The sequence below is a fragment of the Glycine max genome, chromosome 16 (genome assembly GCF_000004515.6).
Source record: "Glycine max cultivar Williams 82 chromosome 16, Glycine_max_v4.0, whole genome shotgun sequence".
In the NCBI taxonomy this organism is placed as follows: Eukaryota; Viridiplantae; Streptophyta; class Magnoliopsida; order Fabales; family Fabaceae; genus Glycine; species Glycine max.
In genome coordinates this window covers 29,976,563-29,999,893 of record NC_038252.2, presented here as the reverse complement: position 1 = coordinate 29,999,893, position 23,331 = coordinate 29,976,563, and the positions used below count along the sequence as shown (strand labels likewise).

The window sequence follows — 23,331 nt, the reverse complement described above, 5'->3', positions numbered from 1 at the left end:
CGAACTAGTCAACTGATAAGAAACAAAGATAAATGTCAACTGTTCGGGTTATTGCCGAACTAGTCAACTGATAAGAAACAAAGATAAATGTCAACTGTTCGGGTTATTGCCGAACTAGTCAACTGATAAGAAACAAAGATAAATGTCAACTGTTCAGGTTATTGCCGAACTAGTCAACTGATGACAAGAAAGAGAGGCAACTGATGCACAAACTGTTCATTAAAGAAATTACCACTTGGCGGAGAGAGGGTGACATCCTCAGATCAGACACACTGGGGATGACACTTGGGGGAAAAAGAGGGTTACAAGTTATTCATGATTGATTGAAATGAAAAGGTGATTGAAGCAAGACTCATGATGGTTAATGCAGCCATGTATGCATGATATTGTCTTTATTGTATATGCATGAATGTGTATATGCATGAATAACGACACGACTTGTATGACCGTATGGAGGATTGACTTGTATGATTGTACGAATGATAAATTGGATGGAACAAGATTGGACAGGTAAGATTGAAAGTGACCCGACGTCGCATCACAAACACTCGGCAATCTTCAATGGGGATGATGCCACTATGGTATATCAAAATAGTGACGGGGTAAAGCCCGACATATGCAGCAACTGATGGGGAATAAACATTTCTTGGGGAGAACGTACCAATCCAAAAAAAAACATGGTAGGAGAGCTGGTGCTTCTGTGGTCATGCTTATTATTATTATTATTATTTTTTATTTTTTTTTTGAAAAAAAGCAATTGACCACGTGCAACCTGCAAGGTTTATCCATTCTCAGGGTAGCTGTTGGCGCACCCTTCACCTATTCACGTTTTCAAAGAAAAAGTGTTTTGTCGTTTGTGCTTCTCAAAAAAGATATGAAAGAAAATTTATGATTTTGAGAAATATTTCGTTTCAAATGCTACCATAAAAAAAGAAAGGTTTTATAAGCTGAATAAATGAGAATTCCAAATGAAAGGCAACAGGCTCAAATTTATTTGAAAGAGTGGTGACCTGCCAATGGCATGGCTCCACAGATCTTACAAAGTTTGGAAAATGGTAAATATAAATCAAAGGTTCATTGAACACAATAACCGTTGTTCCCTCTGACAACCTTGAATTCCACTGTTTGGATGCTTCAGATTCAAGGTCTCCTTGACATTCCATTGTGCCCCAAATGAACGAAGATCATCTCGATGCAGTTACTTTGTCTTTTGATCCTTAACTTTTGCATAGATCGCCCTTTCGGGTTTTCGACCTATCAGGCTGATTATTTTTCTGTTTGATGTCTCTAATTTTTGCCTGGGCCGCCCTTTCGGGTTTTCGACCCACCGAGACGCTCATTTTTGCCTAAGCCGCCCTTTCGGGTTTTCGACTTACCGAGCTGTTCTTTTATTTTTAGACAAAGTATTTCTTGACTGCATCCGCATTCACGGGACGAGGGAGCTCATCTCCATCCATAGTCGTAAGAGTCAGTGCACCACCAGAGAAAGCTCTCTTGACGACATATGGGCCTTCGTAATTAGGCGTCCACTTGCCCCTAGAATCGGGTTGGAAAGATAAAACCTTCTTGAGCACAAGATCTCCTTCGCGAAACACACGAGGACGAACCTTCTTGTCGAAAGCTTGCTTCATCCTCTGTTGATAAAGTTGTCCGTGGCACAAGGCCTTCATGCGTTTTTCTTCAATTAGATTCAACTGATCATATCTGCTTTGGCACCATTCAGCTTCTGATAACTGGGCCTCCATTAGAACTCTCATTGATGGAATCTCAATCTCCACAGGGAGTACTGCTTCCATGCCATACACCAAAGAGAAGGGGGTTGCCCCTGTTGAGGTACGCACTGAAGTACGATACCCATGCAAAGCATACGGTAACATCTCATGCCAGTCTTTGTATGTGACCACCATCTTCTGCACTATCTTCTTGATATTCTTGTTTGCAGCTTCAACTGCGCCATTCATCTGAGGTCTGTAAGGAGAAGAATTGTGATGCTCAATCTTGAACTCTTCACACAAATCTTTCATCATCTTGTTGTTCAAGTTCGTTCCATTATCTGTAATGATTCTGTTGGGCACACCATAACGGCAGATGATCTGATTCTTGATAAAGCGGACCACAACTTGCTTAGTCACATTTGCATAAGATGCTGCTTCAACCCACTTGGTGAAGTAATCAATAGCCACTAGAATGAAACGATGCCCGTTTGAAGCTTTCGGTTCGATTCTACCAATCATATCGATGCCCCACATAGAGAAGGGCCACGGAGAAGAAAGAACATTAAGTGTAGTTGGTGGTACATGAATTCTGTCAGCATAAATCTGGCACTTGTGGCACTTCCTAGCATGTTTGCAACAATCTGTCTCCATCGACATCCAGTAGTAACCTGCTCTCAACAACTTCCTTGCCATTGCATGTCCATTGGGGTGAGTTCCAAAGGAGCCTTCATGTACCTCATGCATCAAAAATTCTGCTTCTTGCTTATCTACACACCTGAGTAGTACCATGTCAAAGTTTCTTTTGTACAAAACATCCCCATTTAGGAAGAAATTACCAGACAATCTTCTCAAAGTTCTCCTATCCTTGTTGGATGCTCCAGGTGGATATTCCTGACTTTGGAGGAAACACTTGATATCATGGAACCAGGGCTTATCACCAACAACCTCTCCGACTGCAAATACGTGAGCGGGCCTCTCGAGGCGCTGAATTCTGATTGTTGGCAAATTGTTTCGGTGACTCACTTCGTACATGGAGGATAAAGTTGCTAACGCATCTGCCATCTGGTTCTCATCACGAGGGATGTGGTGAAGCTCCACTTTGTTGAAGAAGGTTAGCAAACGCTTTGCATAATCTTTGTATGGAATCAAACCGGGGTGGCGAGTTTCCCATTCTCCTTTGATTTGGTTGATTACGAGAGCTGAATCCCCGTAAATGTCAAGGTTCTTGATTCCCAAGTCGATGGCTTTTTCAATGCCCAGGATACATGCTTCATACTCTGCCATATTTTTGGTGCAATCAAACTGTAACCTTGCAGCGAAAGGGAGATGATTACCTTCAGGAGTGATAATAACTGCCCCAATTCCATTGCCAAAGACATTCACGGCTCCATCAAAAATCAAACCCCATCTAGACTCGGGATCCGGACCTTCTCCAAGCAAGGGTTCATCACAATCTTTCATCTTCAAGTACATAATCTCTTCATCAGGAAAGTCAAACTTGATGGGTTGATAGTCCTCAATTGGTTGGTGAGCCAAATGATCAGCAAGAACACTCCCCTTAATTGCCTTCTGGGTGCGGTATTCGATATCATACTCGGATAACAACATCTGCCAACGAGCAATTCTTCCTGTCAGAGCGGGTTTCTCAAAGATATACTTGATCGGGTCCATCTTGGATATTAGCCAGGTGGTGTGGTTAATCATGTAGTGACGAAGACGCTTGGCAGCCCAGGCTAGTGCACAACAAGTTTTCTCAAGTAGGGAGTACCTGGACTCACAATCTGTAAACTTCTTGCTCAAGTAGTAGATGGCATGCTCTTTCCTTCCGGTCTCATCTTGTTGTCCGAGCACACAACCCATAGAATCTTCTAACACAGTCAAGTACATAATCAGAGGCCTTCCTTCAACTGGAGGTATAAGAATTGGAGGTTCTAGCAGATAATTCTTGATACCATCAAAAGCCTTTTGACAATCTTCGGTCCAAACAACCCCTTGATCTTTTCGAAGCAACTTGAATATAGGTCCGCACGTGGCTGTCATGTGCGAGATGAAACGGGAAATGTAATTTAGGCGCCCAAGAAAACCTCTCACTTGTTTCTCTGTTTGTGGAATCGGCATTTCTCTAATGGCCTTGACCTTGTCAGGATCTACTTCAATACCTTTCTGACTGACAATGAAGCCCAAGAGTTTTCCAGATCTAACACCAAAGGTACATTTGTTGGGATTCAGTCGAAGTTGGTACTTTCTCAGCCGTTGAAACATCTTCAGCAAGTACTCGACATGTTCTTCTTCAGTGCCTGACTTAACAATCATATCATCCACGTATACTTCTATCTCTTTGTGCATCAAGTCATGAAAGAGAGTGGTCATGCCTCTTTGGTAAGTAGCACCTGCATTTATCAACCCAAAAGGCATTACCCTGTAACAAAAGGTGCCCCAAGGCGTGATGAAAGATGTCTTTTCTCTGTCTTCAACTGCCATCTTGATCTGATTGTACCCAGAGAAACCGTCCATGAAGGAGAAGACCTTGGACTTCGCAGCGCTATCAACCAATACATCGATGTGAGGTAGAGGAAAGTCATCTTTCGGACTAGCCTTGTTCAAATCCCGGTAGTCAACGCACATCCTGACCTTGCCGTCCCTCTTTGGAACAGGCACTATGTTGGCTAACCATTGAGGATACTCTGATGTGACAAGAAAACCTGCATCGATCTGCTTCTGTACTTCCTCTTTGATCTTGAGAGCCATGTCAGGGCGAGTTCTTCTCAGTTTCTGTTTGACCGGTGGGCATTCGGGCTTCAAAGGCAAACGGTGCTCCACAATACGGGGATCCAAGCCGGGCATATCCTGGTACGACCATGCGAACACATCGGCATATTCTTTGAGTAATTCAATCACCCTTCGTTTGACAGTTGCCTCAAGCGATGCCCCAATCTTGACTTCCTTCTTATCTTCCTTGGTTCCCAAGTTAATCACCTCTACTACCTCCTCATGAGGCCGAATGGTTTTCTTTTCATATTCCAATAACCGAGCAAGTTCCTCCGGGATTTCATCATCATCCTCCTCTTCAGCCTCGTAGACAGGAGATTCGAAGTTGGGAGAGAGTGCAGGGTTATTATGTTCAACGGGCTCATAAATGCTTAGTCTGCATATGATTGATGATTGACTTTAGAAAATGAGTGAACAATGCAGACTTTTTATAATTAATTGAAATCAGAAAACAAAAATAAAATATTTTTGGGTTTTTTGTGTTACCATTTTCCAGAAAGAGCAATAAGCATAGATATCGGGATAAACCACATTTTCCATTAATAAGAGTAGTGCTTGAAACAAAACAGCCCTACATAATTGCGCTTTCGTCCTGGGCAAGACGAAAGGATCTTTTTTTGAAAAACAAACAAACAGAAAAAACAAAAGACACATTACTTTGATGCATGAACTACTGAAGGGATGTCAACCGCGTCCCAGTTGCGAACAAGTTTTCCAGGTGTAACAAATGCAAGTACTATCTCTTCAGGAACATCTTCCAAGACAGCATTGGCTTCTGGCGAGTCGTTGATGAACCCGGCGCTACAAAAGGTGCTAGTAATGGAGCTTGATCCAACACTGTTCGTTGCGGATCCTGCAGAAGAAGCAAATCCCAGTCCTTCACGGTTTTTACTCTCTAGCAACTGCACAACTTTTCCCCATCCTACACCTGTTCCTTCCTGCACCACTTTCTGTGCGCTCTTCCAAGTAGCAAAAGATACTTCATTTTTCTCTGGCTTTTTACCCTCTACAGTCAGGCCTTGGAAAGAGGTTCCTTCTGTTTCATCAGCACCAATAAAGGAAAAAGCTGACAAATGACTAACCAACAAGGCTTCCTCCCGCTCACAGTGATCAATCTTCCATTTCTGACAAACTTCAGCTTTTGATGCAAGGTGGATGTCACGGCCCCAGCTTCATGGATCCACGGCCTACCCAAAAGGCAACTGTATGCGGCTTGGATATCCATCACCTGGAATGTAATTTGGAAAACAAACGGCCCAATTGTAATGGGCAAATCAACCTCCCCGATAACAGACTTTCTTGATCCATCAAACGCTTTGACAACCACCCCGCTTCTTCTCATGGGAGGCCCCTGGTAGAAAGTTGATCTAATGTGGATTTGGCCATTACATTCAATGAGGAACCAGTGTCCACAAGTACATTCGACAGAGCATCAGACTTGCAGTTCACCGATATATGTAACGCCAGATTGTGGTTCCTCCCCTCCTCAGGAAGCTCTTCATCACTAAAACTTAAATTATTGCAGGCAGTAATGTTTCCTACTATACTGTCCAATTGATTAACAGTCACGTCCCTCTCCACAAAAGCTTGGTCTAACACCTTCATTAGAGCCTCACGGTGTGCTTCTGAGTTCAATAGCAGAGACAAAATGGATATCTTAGAGGGAGTTTGCAACAGCTGGTCTACTACTTTATACTCACTCTTCTGGATCAGTTTCAGAATTTCGTCATGATCAGAATTCTTGTTAGTCCCATTGGATTGGCCTACTTCCTTCCTTGTACCGGGGCCGTTCACTGCACCTGTTTAACTGCCGGATCATTCACTTTCTTTGCAAACAAAGTGGGGATAACACGTCCATTCCTCAGAATCCTGCTGTCACTAGCAATGTTGTCCACAGAAATCGCAGGAGTTAGAGAGGGCAAAGGCACCTCCTGCCCACCTTCCAACATCGTGGCACTATACTTGTAAGGGACCGCTTTTAGAGAAGCATACGTCATAGGTCCTGGCAAGCTAATCACTAGTGGAGTAGTAGTTGATTCCCCACTGTTATAGCTTATTTCCACCGCTGAAACTCGGGGGTAATGACGCACACTTCTTTGCCCTTCCTCGTGATGATTAGTTCTCTGCTGTCTATCAGCCCTTGTATGTCCTCTTGTACCTTCGGGCATCCTTTTACATTCACAGGACATACTTCACACGCTGCATGATCATGGTCAAACAGAGCTGCCTCGCACATCTTGATATGTATTGGGACCAGGGGAGTTCGAATGTGCTGGACGTTCAGGATGACACCGTCTTCATCACAATCTTGTATCATGTTGACAGTAGGCCCATGGTTCGGCAGAGGGTTCGCCTGAACATTGGGATTCTGATCTTTGAAGGATAGCAAGTTGGCTCGGACTAGTTTTTGCACTTCATTCTTCAGGACGTAGCAGTTTTCAACGTCATGACCTGGGGCCCCTTGGTGGAAAGCGCAGGTTAAATCATGACGAAACCAGGGAGGTAAAACATCTGGTGTGCGAGGGGGTGTTCTGACCTGGACAAGGTTTTTGGCGAGCAGGGCGGGGAGTAAGTCAACATATTTCATTGGGATTGGATCAAAGGTTGTTTTCTGGCGGTTTTGTGAGTGATATGGTTGTTGGGGGGTTGCGGGCGATTTTGTTGTTTTTGAGGGTATTGTGGCTGATGGTATTGCTGTGGAGGATATTGTTGTGGATGATATTGTTGTGGAGGGTATTGTTGTGGAGGGTATTGTTGTGGAGGGTATTGGTAGGGGTAATGTGGCCTTTGTTGGTGATATGATGGGTTTGGGATAGTGGATGCGACATTCGCAACCTGACGATATGGGGTGAAATTCTGCTGAGGCTTACCATGAGCTACCATTCCCACCTCTTGATCTTTCTTCTTCGCAAAGTGGCCTCCAAACTTCTTGGCATTACTTGCGGCAGGGGTACTTTCCCCAGTCAAACGTCCCTCTCGGACACCTTCCTCTAATCGCACCCCCATGTTGACCATTTCGGTGAAGTCTGTTGGTGCACTTGCAACCATTTTCTCGTAATAAAACTGGCTCAGGGTCTTCAGAAATATTTTGGTCATTTCCCTTTCTTCCAACGGCGGGATAATCTGGGCAGCCACTTCCCTCCAACGCTGGGCATACTCCTTGAACGTTTGCTTCTCTTTTTGTGTCATCGCACGGAGTTGATCACGATCGGGGCCATGTCCAGATTGTACTTATACTGCCGGATGAACGCTTCACCTAGGTCATTGAAAGTACGAATGCTCGCACTGTCCAAATTCATATACCACTTTAGAGCGGCCCCAGTCAGGCTGTCCTGAAAGAAATGAATAAGCAGCTTATGATTGTCAGTATACATGGACATTTTCCGCGCGTACATCACCAAGTGGCTGCGGGGACAAGAGTTCCCTTTATACTTCTCGAAGTCTGGCACCTTGAACTTGTGAGGGATAGTAACATTTGGGACCAAGCATAATTCACAGGCGTCCTTCCCGAACAGATCTCTTCCTCGGAGGGCTTCGACTTCCTTTGCATACCATCAAATCTTTCTTGGAGTTCTTCCATCTTGTCGAAGGCTACAACATTTTCAGCTTGGAAAATTGGTTCAACCTCTTGTTGAATAGTGTGAATCAGTGGTGCTGAATAAGTCATTGCAGCTTGAGGGAAAGAGGTACGGGTTGCGGAACCGGTGCTGACTGCTGAGCAAAAGGAAGTGGAACTTCAGATACAGCAGGTGGGGACTTCCACAGACTGGAGGTGGCATTCCCCATGTACAACCTGGAGGCAAAAAGAGGGGTGGAGAAGTCACTGTAGATAGCGGGGTTGTGCTCACCAAAGGCTGCTCTACAGCAGCGGCGGCAGCTTGAGAGTTCTGGGCTGACAGGAGAGCACTCATCATGGTCGTCAACCTATCCATTCCCTCTCGTAAAGTGGCAACCTCCTCCCTGAGACTCTGATTTTCTTGTTCAACTAATCCATCCTCTTCCGATTGGCCCTGGTGTTGTAAATGCGAGTTGGTTTGTGGAGAATTCGCCGGGCCACTTTCCTTGGGCGGTGGCTGATTGACCCCCCTTTTGAAGTAGAGAACACAGTGTGAGACTCGATTTAGAAACTATGAATGCAACATGATGCATGCTTATGCTTATGCAAAAAGAAAGAGAACAAATTATTATCGAAGAACTTGTTAGAGAAATTGTAAACATCATAAACTGAAACACTTCACTTAAACATTGGAATATTACAAAGAATTTTTTTTTTTTTTTTTTTTTTTTTTTTTTTTTTTTACAAGTCAAGAGATTTCGGGAGCTAAAATCTAAACATAAGGTCCTAAGAACTTCAGACTCAAACTCCCGGAGTAGATGGGTCCTCGGAATCTGAATGTGTACGGGAGAACAAATCCATAAACCTCCTCTTCCTTCTAGCATCTTGGTGGAGCAAAGCGTCTTTCCGACGAAGCAAGTCGTCCTTCTCAATCATCCTCTGGTTCTGGATAAAAAGCTCACGGCTCTGTTGGGCTATCTTCCCCTTCAAAGTCTCATTCTCTCGCTCGAGCTCCTGGCATCTCCTCTTCCAAGTTTCTTTTTCTTGCCTTTCTTTGGTTAATTGTTCATGAAACTCTTCCTTAGTGTCAAAGGGGATAGGCAAGGATGATGGTGGGATGGTGGACGATAGGTATCTTGGTAAGTGGTAGGGTAGGCCAAAGCTCTTGGTCCTATCAATAACCCACTGGGTGTAAGATTCATGCACATGGTCTGATTTCTTCCCCAACTGACTTCTGCTGAGTCTACGGATGGCGCTCCAAGCTTGTGCGAATCTTTCCTTTTTGTTCGAGTGATCTCCATGGTTAAGATAGAATTCATTAGTCAAGGCAAGGTTGTTTGGTTTTGTCTTTATCGGGTACCCAAATTGTCGTCGAGCGAGAAGTGGGTTGTAGCTAATTCCGCCACGCATACCCAAAAGAGGTACGTTGGGATATTCACCACAACTCACAATAATCTCTCCAACGTCACTAGCTGCTTGGTACCAAACGATGTCAGATGGGTCAAGAGTCATGATTCGGTGAGGCCAAGAAAGTTTGTCATCATTGGTCTTGAAGGCACGGGATTGAGGTAAGTGGGAGGTAAACCACAGATAGAGTAAAGGTGCACAACAAGAAATGGTTCCACGGCCAGCCTGGGTACGGTCATGGATAGAGTGGTAGGTATCGGCGAGTAGAGTGGGTACGGGGTTCTTTGTAAGGAGGATTTTAATGGCATTGATATCGATGAAGTTGTCAATATTTGGGAAGAGTAAAAGGCCATATATAAGGAGGGCTAGGACAGAATGGAAGGCAAGTGTACTAGCTGCTTCAGCAAATATGGAGGCTTGTTGGTAGAGGAAGTGGGTGGGAAGACCTTGGAGGCCTCCTTTAGAGGTAAGGTTTGCTTGGATGATGGAGGTTTTAAGATGGAGAGCGGCTGCGATGTCGGAGGGTTTAGGGGTAGGCTCAAAACCATGGAAAGGTATCTTGTCTGGCACAGGTAAGCCAACTAGGTAGGAGTACTCTTCAAGTGTGGGGACAAGCTGGTAATCGGGAAATGTGAAGCAATGGTAGAGCGGGTCATAGAACTGAACCAGGGTCTCTAGGCATCCTTCCTCAACATCTACTCTAAGAATTCTGAGCAACTTCCCATGGTGAGCTTGAAAATCAACTGGATCACTTACTAAAGATGCTAGCTCCCTTAATCTCAACAAGTCTGTTTTTTTGAAAAGGTACTTCCTAGTGCTTCTCAGTGGGATGTCCATATCTACAAAGTTTACAAAAAGCTTGTCTAAGTCCTTCGATAATTTGGATGAAAAAAGAGTTTATGCATGGATGCGTGTATGCATGATTATGCCAAAGTACGGAGAAAACATGGTGAAGTTAAGTCCAAAATGTTGGAGTTAAGGGTAAACACGCCATTTGGTGAGGACTATGGTTTCATATGTACCTGCATCACGGGTTCTACCAAGTTCCCAAAGTCATTGACCACTTCCGAATATTGTCGGATTACGGGACTACTCCCGGTCCAACAACGTCCATAGGAAAGCCTCGTTTGAGTGTAGTATCGCGTATCAACCAATTCAAGACTACTCTTGATTAGCCACCGCACTACGTCCTAAAAGGCCAAGATGGGTTAAAGGTAACTAAAGGTCCTCAACTTCATAGGTCGCTTGAAAATATCAATGCCGGACACGACTACTCATGCCAACATAGTAATACTCCCAAGATCCCTCCATTGAGCGGGGTTATCACATGTGCCACATCCGAAACTCACTCTCGGAAAGACACGATGATTATACCACCATCCTATCTTATGTTTCCCTCAAATCCGGGTGTAGGACTTATCTCACCACTCACGTAGAGATAAACACTTAAGCACGTATTTACAGTTTCAAATAATAACAAAGCATAAAGATGAAAAAAACAAGATAGGTTTAACCCACTTAGGAGTCTTCGATCCCCAGTGGAGTCGCCATTTTTCTGTCGCGGTGATTTTTGGATATCAAGCTATTGATTAGCGTTGACTCGCAATTTTTAAGATCACCACCGATCTTTTATTTTTCCGAAGAAAAGGGAGAAAGCTCGAAAAACCCTAGTTTTTAAGAGATCAAAAGGTCCGGGGGTTGGTTACGCAAAGGGAAGGTACTAGCACCCTAAACGTCTATAGTACTTTATAGGAACCTCTTGCTTATTTTATCTTTATGCTAAATTGATTATTTGTTTGGAAATAAATGCTTAAGTGTGAAAAGATTAAAGAGATAGGTTTAAAAGAAAGGAGAAAAAAGTTTTTTTGTTTATTGATTTGGAAAGACAAAGTCTTTTGCCTACATACCCGAATGGGATCAAAATCATGTAGTTCGGGGTAGAAAGTCGAGTGGTTGGTTTTGATTGATTTTAAAGTTCGAAAAAGAAGAGTTTAGGCAAGATAAGAGGCCGAAAAGGCATAGAAGAAATAAAAGAAATGAGTTCGATTGATTTTAAATTGGAAAAAAGTTTTGATTGATTAAAGATTGATTAAAGATTTGATTAAGAAAGAAAGAATAAAGATTGACCCCCTTTTTGAAATTTTGATTATGGAAAGTTTTTGGGTTTTGACTTTTTTCTTTTTTCTTTTTTTTTCTTTTTTTTTTTTTAGTTATGCAAAGATAAGTCTAAACGCGCCGGATCCCTTAAAATGACGTTGGATCAAGTGAGGGTCCTTTTCCTCGGATACGGTTCAAATTACATTATCGTCCTCGGCAAAAAAAAAAAAAAAATGTGAGTGTCGGCGCAGATTCTCATCTTTATTTTTATTTACATTGGACCTAGATACATTCTAATTGGCAATAAAAAATTGCAAATGCATTAAAATAAATATGCTAGAAGAAATAATAAAAATGCATGAAATACAAAACAATAAATACATATGGTGCATAAAATAAATAAAGAAAATAAAATGCAAGACATAAAAATAAATATAATGCTGGAAATAAAAAAGAAAATAAAAATGCAAGACATAAAATAAACATGATGCTAAAAATAAATAATAAAAAATGCAAGACATAAAGTAAACATGATGCATAAAATAAAAATAAACAAAATAAAATAAAAAATGCAAGACAAAAAATAAATATGATACTGGAAAATAAAATGCAAGACGTAAAATAGATATGGTGCTGGAAAATGAATAAAGAAAATAAAAAATGCAAGGGCATAAAGTAAATATGATGCATAAAAAAAAAGCAACAACAAAAAAAGAATAGAGAAGAAAAAAGGGGGTGCAGAAGTAACAGGGAAGTGCAGAAAGTAAAATACTAGAAGAAACAGAAAAAAGAAACGGGCTCAAATAAAAATGTGGGCTTAACAGATCAAATCTGAATCGTCAGATTGATCGAAGCGTCCAGATTTGATCATGGGGAGACACAGTCTTAGCCATTAGATCTCAATCAAACGTCACAAGAGAAGAAGAACAAAGTAAAAACCAAGAGGTGAGACGCATCTGATCAAAACAGGGGATAACATTGGCCGTTAGATCTAGGATCTAACGGTTCAACCCTGACGGTCCATGGGGACACAGAGATCCGCGTGCACCATAGTCTTGGTCATGGCAGCAGTATAAATTAGAAAATAAACACAAAAAAAACATAAATCCAACCTCTTTCTCTCTCTAAAAAAAAAACGCTCAAGAGCTCTCTTCTCTCTCTAACACACACCGCCGGAAGTTGTTTACCGGCGCCGTGGCTGGCTGGCCATGGGTGGCGGCGCCGCCGCGTCGGAAAAAGAATCTCCTCCTTTTTTTTTTTTTTTTTTTTTTTTAAAAAACTACATGTTTTGAATTCCCTTTTTTTCCTAGTTCTCAAATCCACAGTTATTTTTTTTTGAAAAAAAACCAATACCGATAAAGCCTAGATCTAGCCTTGAATCTTAGAAAAAAAGTGAACTACCTTTGTCCTTATATTATCGTTTAAGCTTCAGAGTAAAATCGGTTACAGCTTGGGTTGTGTGGGTGTGGGTGTTTGACGCAGTGCTTGTGGTTGGTGGTGTTGGGTGTTTGACGCAGTGCTTGTGGTTGGTGGTGTTGGGTGTTTGACGCAGTGCTTGTGGTTGGTGGTGTTGGGTGGCGGATCTGATGTAGGCTTGGTCGATGGTGGTGGTTCACGGAGGAGGAGGGTGGCGGTTCTTTGTAGGCTTGGCTGATGGTGGTGGTTCACGGAGGAGGAGGGTGGCGGTTCTTTGTAGGCTCGGCTGATGGCGGTGGTTCACGGAGGAGGAGGGTGGCGGTTCTTTGTAGGCTTGGCTGTTCTGGCGCTTTGACTGTCCGTATTCACTCCTCTGACACGCACAGTAATTAATGCAGCATTTAAAGGACAGAATTAGGGTAAAAAACGAAGAGCCCTCTGGGCCTGGACCAAAAAAGACCGAAAAGAAGAAAAAGGAAAAACGGAAAGGAAAATAGACAAAATATAAAACAGCAAACATAAGATAAAATAAAATAAAATAAAAAAAACGAAAAGAAGATACTAATAAAGATATTAATAAAAAACGGAAATAATAAAAACACTTAATAAAAGGAAAAAAAAAAGAAGAAAATAATAACTAAGAATAATAATAATAATAATAAAAAGGTAAATAAAAAAAAAAAAAGGGGTCGTCTTCAAAACAAAAATGAGGTATTTTAAAATACCTCCCTGCCGAAATTTCATCTGAAATGATGGAAATTTCCGGCTTAAAAGACGAGAAAAAAAGAAATAAAAACGGGTCAAAAATGGGGTATGACAACTGTTATAACCGAATTCATCGTGTACCTACAAAAACAATATTTTAATGAATTATTCATAATAAATTCAAAATAGTCAAATGTAATCACAAAAAGTCTTACGAAGCAAATTTCAACCTTATGAGGACAAATTTAAATCTCAAGAACGCTCACACTTTTTCAAAGTTGAAATCTAGTTTTTAATATACTCCAACACTGAAGAAATTTAATTAAAAATTTGATGACACAAATCATTTTACTGAAAACTAGTTTATTTAAAAATTACTTTAAAAAATTATAATACAAATTATTTTACTAGAAACTACTAAATAAAATAAATTACTTAAAAAAATTACTTGAAAGCTGAAATCTAGTTTTAATTAAAAATTACTTAAAAAATTATAATACAAATTATTTTACTGGAAAGTAAGAAATAAAAAAAATTACTTAAAAATTATAATACAAATTATTTTACTGGAAACTAAGAAATAAAAAAAATTACTTAAAAAAAATTACTTGAAAGCTGAAATTTAGTTTTAATTAATAATTACTTAAAAAAATTATCATACAAATTATTTTACTGGAAACTACAAAATAAAATATAACTAATTTAATTATAAAATTAATAAAAAAAATATACATTCAAACTGCTATAAAAAATTACTTACATAAAATTATAACACAAATTATTAATTTCCAAAAAGGAATAAATTATTTTTACTTCCAAAAAAGGAACGTGTTATCAATTATAATTTTATTAAATATATATAAGAACATATTATTTTTACTTCCAAAAAATAAACGTATTATTTTTTTAGTAATAATATAAATAATTTACACTAATAATGTTTTGATATTTAATTTATTAAAAAAACTTTAATAACCTATAAATAAAGTAGTATGTTTAAATTTAATATAACTTAAAAATGCACGTTTTTTTTCTAGTCAGACCTAACCTATATTAATGGTACTAAAAAATTTGATGTATGGTAAGTACTATTGTTTTTCTTTCCTCCTTGTCAATAACACAATAAACAAATTTATTATGACAATTTGAAAATAATGCAAACATGGATAGTGACGGTGTGAAGTTGAGCGCAAAATCAAATAAGGCCATCTGCATGTGTAACAGGCATGGATTCAAATATTTAACCCTCAAATATCAAACCTTATGCAGATAAATCCCTAAACACTCACAGTTATGGAAAAAAAATTATAACATAAATTATAGCAAATTCCATAACCTTATGCGGACAAATCTTAGCAAACAACAACATACTTAAAAACAAATTATAACATAAATTATTAATTTCGAAACTACAAACCTGATTAAAATATAGACTTAAGAAGAAAATAGAAAACCTTGCGGAATTCCTTAACACTCACAATTTTTAAAAACTGAAGTTTGAGTAAACAGGTAACAGCGTTGAGAAACTGAAATTTGAGTACACAGGCAACTACGTTGAGAAGTATTTCGTGTATTTATAGCCCTTAAATCGCCACTGGAAGTGGCTATTTTCTCTGCCCTAAATCGCCAGAGGGAGTTGCAACTTGCACTCAAATCGCCAATGGCAGTTGCAACTCCCCTTTAGGCCTGCACCCCCTGCAAAAGCAACCCGCAAACACTGCAAAAGCAAAACCCTACGTTTACGGCTGCACCAGCCAACCCGCCAGTTTGACTGGCGGTTTCCAAAGCCATGACCAGACTCGCCAGTCATGGTGGCAACTTTCGCCTGCAAGGCAACTCACCACTGCGAGTGGCGTTTTCTATGCCACGTGGCTTTGCCCAGCAAACTCGCCATTGGCAATGGCGGTTTGCTAGAGAACCCATGCAGTTTACATAAAAAATAGCCCCCCATGTAAATTTTTTCAAAAGAACCCCATTTGGGGAAATACTTTTTAAAAGAACCCCAGATGGGAAAATTTGCCTACCCTTCTTTTCTATTTTATTAGCTCTGCCGTATGTCCTTCGTCCTTACATTATAGTTCAGACTTACAAAGCTGTCGTATTCATTTTTGTGTTTAGTTCAACGTCTTTAAAATGAAATTGATTTAATAAAATTAATTATCATTAAAATCGATTTTAAAGTAAAGCAGTTTATTATGTTTATGTATTTTATTTTAGCAGTATGATAATACTCAATTTTAGTATAAAATATTTTATTTAATACAAAAACATTTTAGAGAATATATATTAACAATAATTTTGGAAATATTTAATGTTAAAATTATAAAATTTAGTGAAGTAACTTCTTATGATTAAGTGACTTGATTTATGTAACTCTCATGTTATAAAATTGTAATATTTTTTTATAAAAATTATCTAAAATAATTATATATGAGAAAAGATGAAATTATATTGGTATAACTTTTTGATAATTATTATATTATTTTTATGACTTGATATAAAATATGATTTTTATTCATCCAACCATTAAATTATATTAGTCGTTTGTGTCAAATTTTATTAAAATTAAACAACAAAAAAAGTAATTAAATTATTTATATTTTCATATATTTTAAAATGTTTATATTATGTTGATTTTAATTTATATGAACGAGATAATAAATGATTTTGGATTAATATCAAATTTTATATATGTGATTTATGTAAAAGGAATTTTTAATCCAACAATAAATTTTAAAAAAATATTATTTATTTGAAAGTTATAAATTGATGTCATAATTATCAAAATTATATCAATATAATTTAATTATTCCTCATATTTTATATATATATATATATATATATATATATATATATATATATATATATATATATTATAGAGAGAGTGTGTCGGTGTGTCTGATTATTTTCAAAATATGAAATTAAATATACTCATATAAAACTTACAATTATTATCAAACTATTAGAATTAAATAAAATCATATAAGACAAAAAAATTATTTTAAATATATTTACAACGTAAAACTTTTTTACATTATTATTTAAGAATAAATGGACATACATGATATACTTAAGACACGCTACTGGAGATCTTCGAGGATTTTAGACCATCCCTCCTTCATTTCAAACAAGTACATTTGAATTATGATGGATAAGACATTTTAACTAGTTTTTATTTTTTTTTATTAGTTAAAAAGGTTATTTGAGTGTTTCGTCCAATAATTTCTAGTATTTTTTGAAATATTATTTAAATATTATGTTCAATAAGATATTTTAATTAATTTTTAATTTTTTTTTACTTGTTAAAAAACTTCTTTGACTTTTCAGTAAATAAACTTTTTTCTTCTAGTATCTATCGAATCACTACTTGTAATAGCATTTTTTTAACGCTAACTTATATTTTATAACTTTTTATATTTTCTTCTATTTTTATCCTTAATATATTTATTCAATTTCTTATTTATCATTTTTAAATAAATTATGATTGTATTAATTTTCTGTCATTTTACATTTTTAAATATTTTAATAACTAATTTTATCAAATATTTACAATTTAATATACTCACCCACCTTATTATATGTACCTATTATTAAAACACATTACGAATGCATTTAAAGTTATATGGATTGACAGATATGTATTGCGGGGTGTTTTTAATCGACAATAGTGGCTTTTTAATCCTATATATGAATTTGGATTTCGGTGGCTGGGTATGGTCAATAAATTAAATAGTTCTCTAATTATAAAATTATTTAAAAAAAATTATTTATAATTTTGTTTCTAAATTTTAAATAAATTAATTATTTTTTATTTACATGTGTTTATTTAATTATTCTCTCTAAATATTAATGAAAAATGATTAATTAGATAGAGAAATAAAAAATCAATAACTTTAAAATGATGTATAAATAATTGATAGATTTAATGAAATTAAACATGTTTCTTAAGACAAGTGAATCTTCATTAAGAAATTTTAACTTTAAGATTTAATTTGTTAAAAAAAATGATTTAAGATCTTCAAATGAAATATACTTATATAAAAAATGAAAGAGATAGAAGTGACATGACATCAATGATCTATAAAAAAGAGACTAAGATCTCACCATCACTCTTAAGATCTGTTTTATTTTTTATTTTAATAATAAATTTTATTTTGATATCTTAAATCATTTTTTTAATACTTAAATGCAAATTAATTTTTATGGAGAGAGAAATTAGAAAAATCATTTTTTAATATATGTACCGTTCTTTTACCAGAGATCTCCACGTGGAGCTTTGACATTTTACTTGAATAATGGATAGATCTTAAGGTTAAGATCTTATAAAATCTCTTATGGAAGATGTTCTAAAATTTTAAAATAAGATCTTCTATTGCATATGATTTTTATAATTAAGTACAGAAGGAGCACTACATAAGAGATCAATAATAAGTTTATTTAAAAAAAAAAAGAAGCATTTTTTAAAACTGTTTTTTAAGAAGCACATGTAATTTGCTAGTTTAAAAAAAAAACATAAAACGGCTTATTTTAAATAAAAAAATAGTTTAGACAACAACATAAAAAACCACTTATATTAGTAAAATAAGATTTTTTTCTAAAAAAAGATTCTTATACAAACCTTTTTTGAAGGAAAACATTACACAGACCTAAATAGCAGATATTTTTTTCCAATCAGCAATTTTTTTTCCTTTTTGGAAAACAAAGCACGTTGTCGTTGTAATTTGCCTTAAATGGTATTAATTTCAACGTGACCTGACTTTAATTTCTTTGAAAAAAATTAAAGAAGTTGGAAAATAAATAAAATCATTAAAGAAGTGAAAGGGAAAGCATATGTAGTACCTACTCTCGTTGTAGTTTTGGGACCACAAGTCACAAGCATTATTAAATGACACTCGCGCAAACCAAATCACACGAGACAGAGTGAGTGAGTGAGTGTGCGTGAATCGTGATTTAGTAGTGAAACGCACACACTCGCACGTCCACTTCCATATTCTCAATTCTCTCTTCTCCAAAAATCTCATACCATAAGTTTCTACTACTTACCTTTAGTAGCTGCTTTTGCTTACAAACACCTACGCTCTCTCTCTCTCTCTCTCTCTCTCTTCAGGTTTGTAATGTTTACGTTTCATTGATTAATTCATTCCTCACTACACAGTACGCACACTCTTCCTTTCTCTCTTTTTCTCATTCTCTGGATCCGATTCAGGAATATTATTATTTTTAATTTCCCCTGTTTGCAAAAAATTAAGAATTGTTTGCGTCGTCAGATTTGAAAGTGCTTCAATTGAAATTTATTTTCATTTTTATTTTAGTCTATTTTATTCCCATTCGTTTCGTAAAGTCAACGCTGCCGGGAGAAGCGTGAAAATAGGGTGTTGATCCCAGTTCTCACGTTTAGTTGTGTAAATGGATCCGTTTCAGAAGAGAGGAAACAAACAAAATTAGGTTCAAAACGTTGACATTCTTCGTGTATGTACCTAATAACGTGTTGGACTCGATGAATAATAGGTGTCTGTTTTTTCAATTTTGTCTTTGTTCGAGTAGATCAGTCCTTTACTTATATTTTATGTTGTTTAGACAGTTTTGTGCATAAAAATTGTTAGGTGTGTTACTGTGTTTTGGTTTGATTCCAAATAGGGTGATGTGCATGTGATTGAGTACAGTACAGGTGGAATTATTCGTTCAACTTATGGAATTGTTGCAAAGTTCTGATTATTTTCTTCTTATGTTTCAACTTTTACGATTTTGTGATGTTGTTGTGGTTGTTAGGTTTGAAGAGCAAAACTAATCTTACTTGATGTTTTGTGCTGCAGGTTGGGAATTAGTGCCTTTGGTGGTCACCATGTTCCTTCTTAGAAGGCAAACCCAGAATCACCATGAGAATGATTCCTCATATCAAGATACAAAGGTAAACTTCTTTGTTTGATGCCTTTTGTTAACTCGTTAGTTTTATATCAGATCTTGAAAAAAAATTCAAAGAATGGTCTTAGCTAGCAACACACTCCTTGTGTTACACACTCTTATTGGTTAAAAATTGTTAAAAACTACAAAATCATAAGTGGGGTTCATTAAATAAGAAGTGGGTTCCACACAATTTATGATTTTCAACAACTTTCAGCTAATAATAGTGTGTTGCTTGCATTTCTCAAATCCCAAATAAAAAAGTAATTTTGAGTGTATTACACCTTCATCGAATGCTATTTTTGAGTGCATGGCAATCAGCATCCTGTAAGGATGATGGGAAAAATTTATGCTTGTCTATAAGAAAAAACATTCACGGGATGCTAGCTTTTATGAGGATGAGGTGTAACACATCTACAAACAGGTGGCTGAACTCAAGACAGCTCTTGGGCCCCTCTCTGGTCGTCAATTAAAGTATTGCACAGATGCATGTCTAAGGAGATATTTAGAAGCAAGGAACTGGAATGTTGATAAAACCAAGAAAATGCTGGAGGAAACACTTGAGTGGAGGGCAACTTATAGGCCAGAGGAAATCCGTTGGGTTAGTTTGATTTAACTTGCTTTGATCCCTACATACTCAATTGGTGATGCCAAAAATGAAATTGATAATGAACATGCCATACTTGTAACATTGATCCATGTCTCAAACAAGATGGATCAACATATTAGTACATGGTCTTGATGTTTATCATCCTGTTCTAACTTGTCTTGAGCTGGCATAATGGTCTGTGTTATTTTGTTCTTTCTTGTGGCAAATGCAATTCGTTGGTTTATCATGTCTTTTCTATATTGTCCCTTTATTTTATGATCTGTTTCAAGATACCTCTCCGTAGTCTATACTGTGAACATAACTAGTTTTTTTCTTGGAGCAACATAATTCTCAGATTATATAAATCAATACTTTAGTATTATATTACTCAATGTAAGGTCAATAACATATACATCTAAATTTTAAGGTGTAATTGAGTTATGGAGCTGTACTTTTGAAATCAATTAAGATCATACATTAGCATCAGATTACATTTGGTTCCAAAATTATGATATGCTACCTTCTACATGTGTTTAATATCTGTATAGCCTGCAAGGACCAAATGAAACTGCCATCAAGTGATAGCCTTATGGATATTGCTCTTTCGTGTATTATAAACCTCTATTTACAATTAAATAACTTCCTACATCCAGGCTGAAATAGCACATGAGGGTGAGACAGGCAAAGTCTCCAGAGCTAACTTTCATGATCGACATGGGAGGGCTGTGCTTATTATGAGGCCAGGGATGCAGGTTTGAACTAGAATGTACTTTCAATAAGGCTTCTCTGTACATGACTGGTTAACTTAAATCTGTCTAATCTGTTTCCTTTTGTTAGAATACAACATCGGCTGAAGATAATATCAGGCATTTAGTCTATCTGTTGGAAAATGCTATCCTGAATCTTTCTGAAGGTCAAGAACAAATGTCATGGTTGATAGACTTCACAGGATTATCACTTAGTACAAATATATCTGTTAAAACATCTCGTGATATTATTCACATTTTACAAAACCACTATCCAGAAAGGCTTGCTATCGCTTTTCTGTACAATCCCCCAAGAATATTTCAGGCTTTCTGGAAGGTTTGTTTTCCCACCCAGCAAGTTATATTGTTCTGTTTTTGTGTGGCTTTATTCAATTATATTTAAATATTTGTTCTACTTTTAAAGATCAAGCAATACTTGTCTAATCCTTTTTGCTTATGTAAATATTATGTTCTGTATCACTTTTAACTTTTAGAACATTTCAGAATTCTTTTTGTAATTGAATATTCAAATCATATCATGTCTGTCAGTTAGGAAAAATTTAGTTGCCTTTCAGCAAAATAAACTAGAATAGAATTTTACACTGTAGTTATACCCAAAAAAAATCAGCCGAGTAAACTAATTTTGCTCTTTCGTCTGTTTTTCTTTTCAAGTTCTTTTGGGGATGGGGTCTGGAATTATGTAGAAGGATGTGTGAATTTGGTCTCCCCCCCCCCCCCCCCCCCCTTTTCTCTTCCTCCTTTTCTGTTTATCTTCTTCTACCTTGGCCTATTTGAAAGTGTGTATATTGGTCAACTTCTATGATTGTACTCAATTTGTGGTTGAATTATGAGCTTTTGACAGTCACCTCTTCCATTTGACAAATTTGAAGTTTCCCTCATTTTGATAGGCCATCAGATTCTTCCTGGATCCCAACACAGTCCAGAAGGTGAAGTTTGTTTATCCTAACAATAAGGACAGTGTGGAGCTGATGAAATCACTCTTCGACATGGAAAACCTTCCAAGTGAATTTGGGGGGAAAACAAGTTTAAAGTATGACCATGAAGAGTTCTCGCGATTGATGACTGAGGATGATGTGAAAACTGCCAAGTTCTGGGGACTTGATGAGGAGCCCTTCAACCCTCCTAAGAAGGGGCATTCTGGAGCAGAGGTGGCACCAGAACCAGTGCCTGTTCAGGCAGTAGTTAGTTAGTTAGTTGAGCAAGTTTTCATACTGTAGTCATTTATAAATTGAAGTGACTACATAACCGAATCATGAAGGAACAAACAATGTAGTAGTGGCTAATTTAAGGAGCCGAATAAGTGGCATTTGGTATCTTTCAACTTTTAACCATGTAGTCGAAGCATCTTGATTTAATCGCTGCTACAGTCCTTTCCTTTTAGGTGAGCGGACTTTAATTCTGATTTGATGTTCAGACTATACATGTTTGTCAATTCCCCTAGACTGTGCATAATGAAGTTTCTTGTGTACAGAGGGATCCCTCCACCTATTTAATATATAATACAAATTATGTCAAATATTATTTTTGATCTATTATGTTTTAGTGTTATTTTACTTTGGTATATTAAATTTTAATAGTTTTATTTTGATCATTTATGCTTTTGAAAGTTTAATTTTGATTATTTATGTTTTCGAAAGTTTTATTTTTGTCTTTTATGTTTTTTAAAATTTCATTTTAATCTTTTGTTTTCAAAATTTTCATTTTGATCATTTCTTATGATTTCTATTAATTAGCAAATATTAGTGTTATGTTAATTTTTAAATTTTATAATAATTAATTTAAAATAGTGGTAGTTAAAAACCAAAGTATGATCCAAAATCATCATTGTAATATCAAATCTAAAGCTTCTCATCATTGTTTAGATCTAATGTTTCTAATCTATGTTAGTACTGGCCACTGGGTAATGATTTGGCTATGGGGTAGCATACTAGTGTTGTTAGGAAGATGGAGGCTTCATACCTAAGTAGTTTCTTGATGACGAATGTAGTGATATTGAGTTTACGAATCTGAGTGGATAGTGGTTCTAGTGTGTTGTTATGATAGTTATGGAATTTGCAGAAGATGATCAAGGTTGATAAAGTAGGTGTGGTTGAATACATTTTAAAGATAGTGATGATTTTAATCGCTATTATTTTAAATTAATTATTTTAAAATTTAACTGAATGTTAATATTACTAATCGAATTAGAAGAAATAACCAAAATGAAACCTTAAAAAACATAAAGGATTAAAATGAAACTTTAAAAACTTAATGTACCAAGATGAAACTTTCAAAAACATAAATGATCAAAATAAAACTTTCAAGAACATAAAGGACTCAAATGAACTTTTAAAACTTAATATACCTAAGTGAAAAAACACTAAAACATAATGGACAAAAAAAACATTTAGCCTACAAATTGTATATTGA

At 36.7% G+C, this 23,331-nt stretch overlaps 1 protein-coding gene and 1 pseudogene across 6 annotated transcripts; one reads left to right on the top strand and one right to left on the bottom strand.

Annotated features, from left to right (window-relative positions):
• Nucleotides 1-1,161: 1,161 nt before the first annotated feature.
• LOC121173693 (uncharacterized) lies at nucleotides 1,162-6,481 on the bottom strand (annotated as a pseudogene).
• Nucleotides 6,482-18,574: 12,093 nt separating this feature from the next.
• LOC100782334 (sec14p-like lipid-binding domain-containing protein) lies at nucleotides 18,575-22,454 on the top strand. 6 transcript variants are annotated; one of them, XM_041010179.1, is made up of 6 exons: nucleotides 18,575-18,768; nucleotides 19,473-19,573; nucleotides 19,991-20,167; nucleotides 20,809-20,907; nucleotides 20,993-21,238; nucleotides 21,810-22,454. In XM_041010179.1, exons 2-6 carry the CDS (start codon nucleotides 19,508-19,510, stop codon nucleotides 22,110-22,112), a joined length of 891 nt encoding a protein of 296 aa, XP_040866113.1. In that variant the 5' UTR covers nucleotides 18,575-18,768; nucleotides 19,473-19,507; the 3' UTR covers nucleotides 22,113-22,454. The 6 variants fall into 6 exon arrangements, with proteins under 6 accessions (XP_040866113.1, XP_006598734.1, NP_001241635.1 ...); XM_006598671.4 differs by having other exon boundaries at nucleotides 18,575-18,819; nucleotides 19,479-19,573; NM_001254706.2 differs by having other exon boundaries at nucleotides 18,578-18,772; nucleotides 19,479-19,573; nucleotides 21,810-22,438.
• Nucleotides 22,455-23,331: the final 877 nt, after the last annotated feature.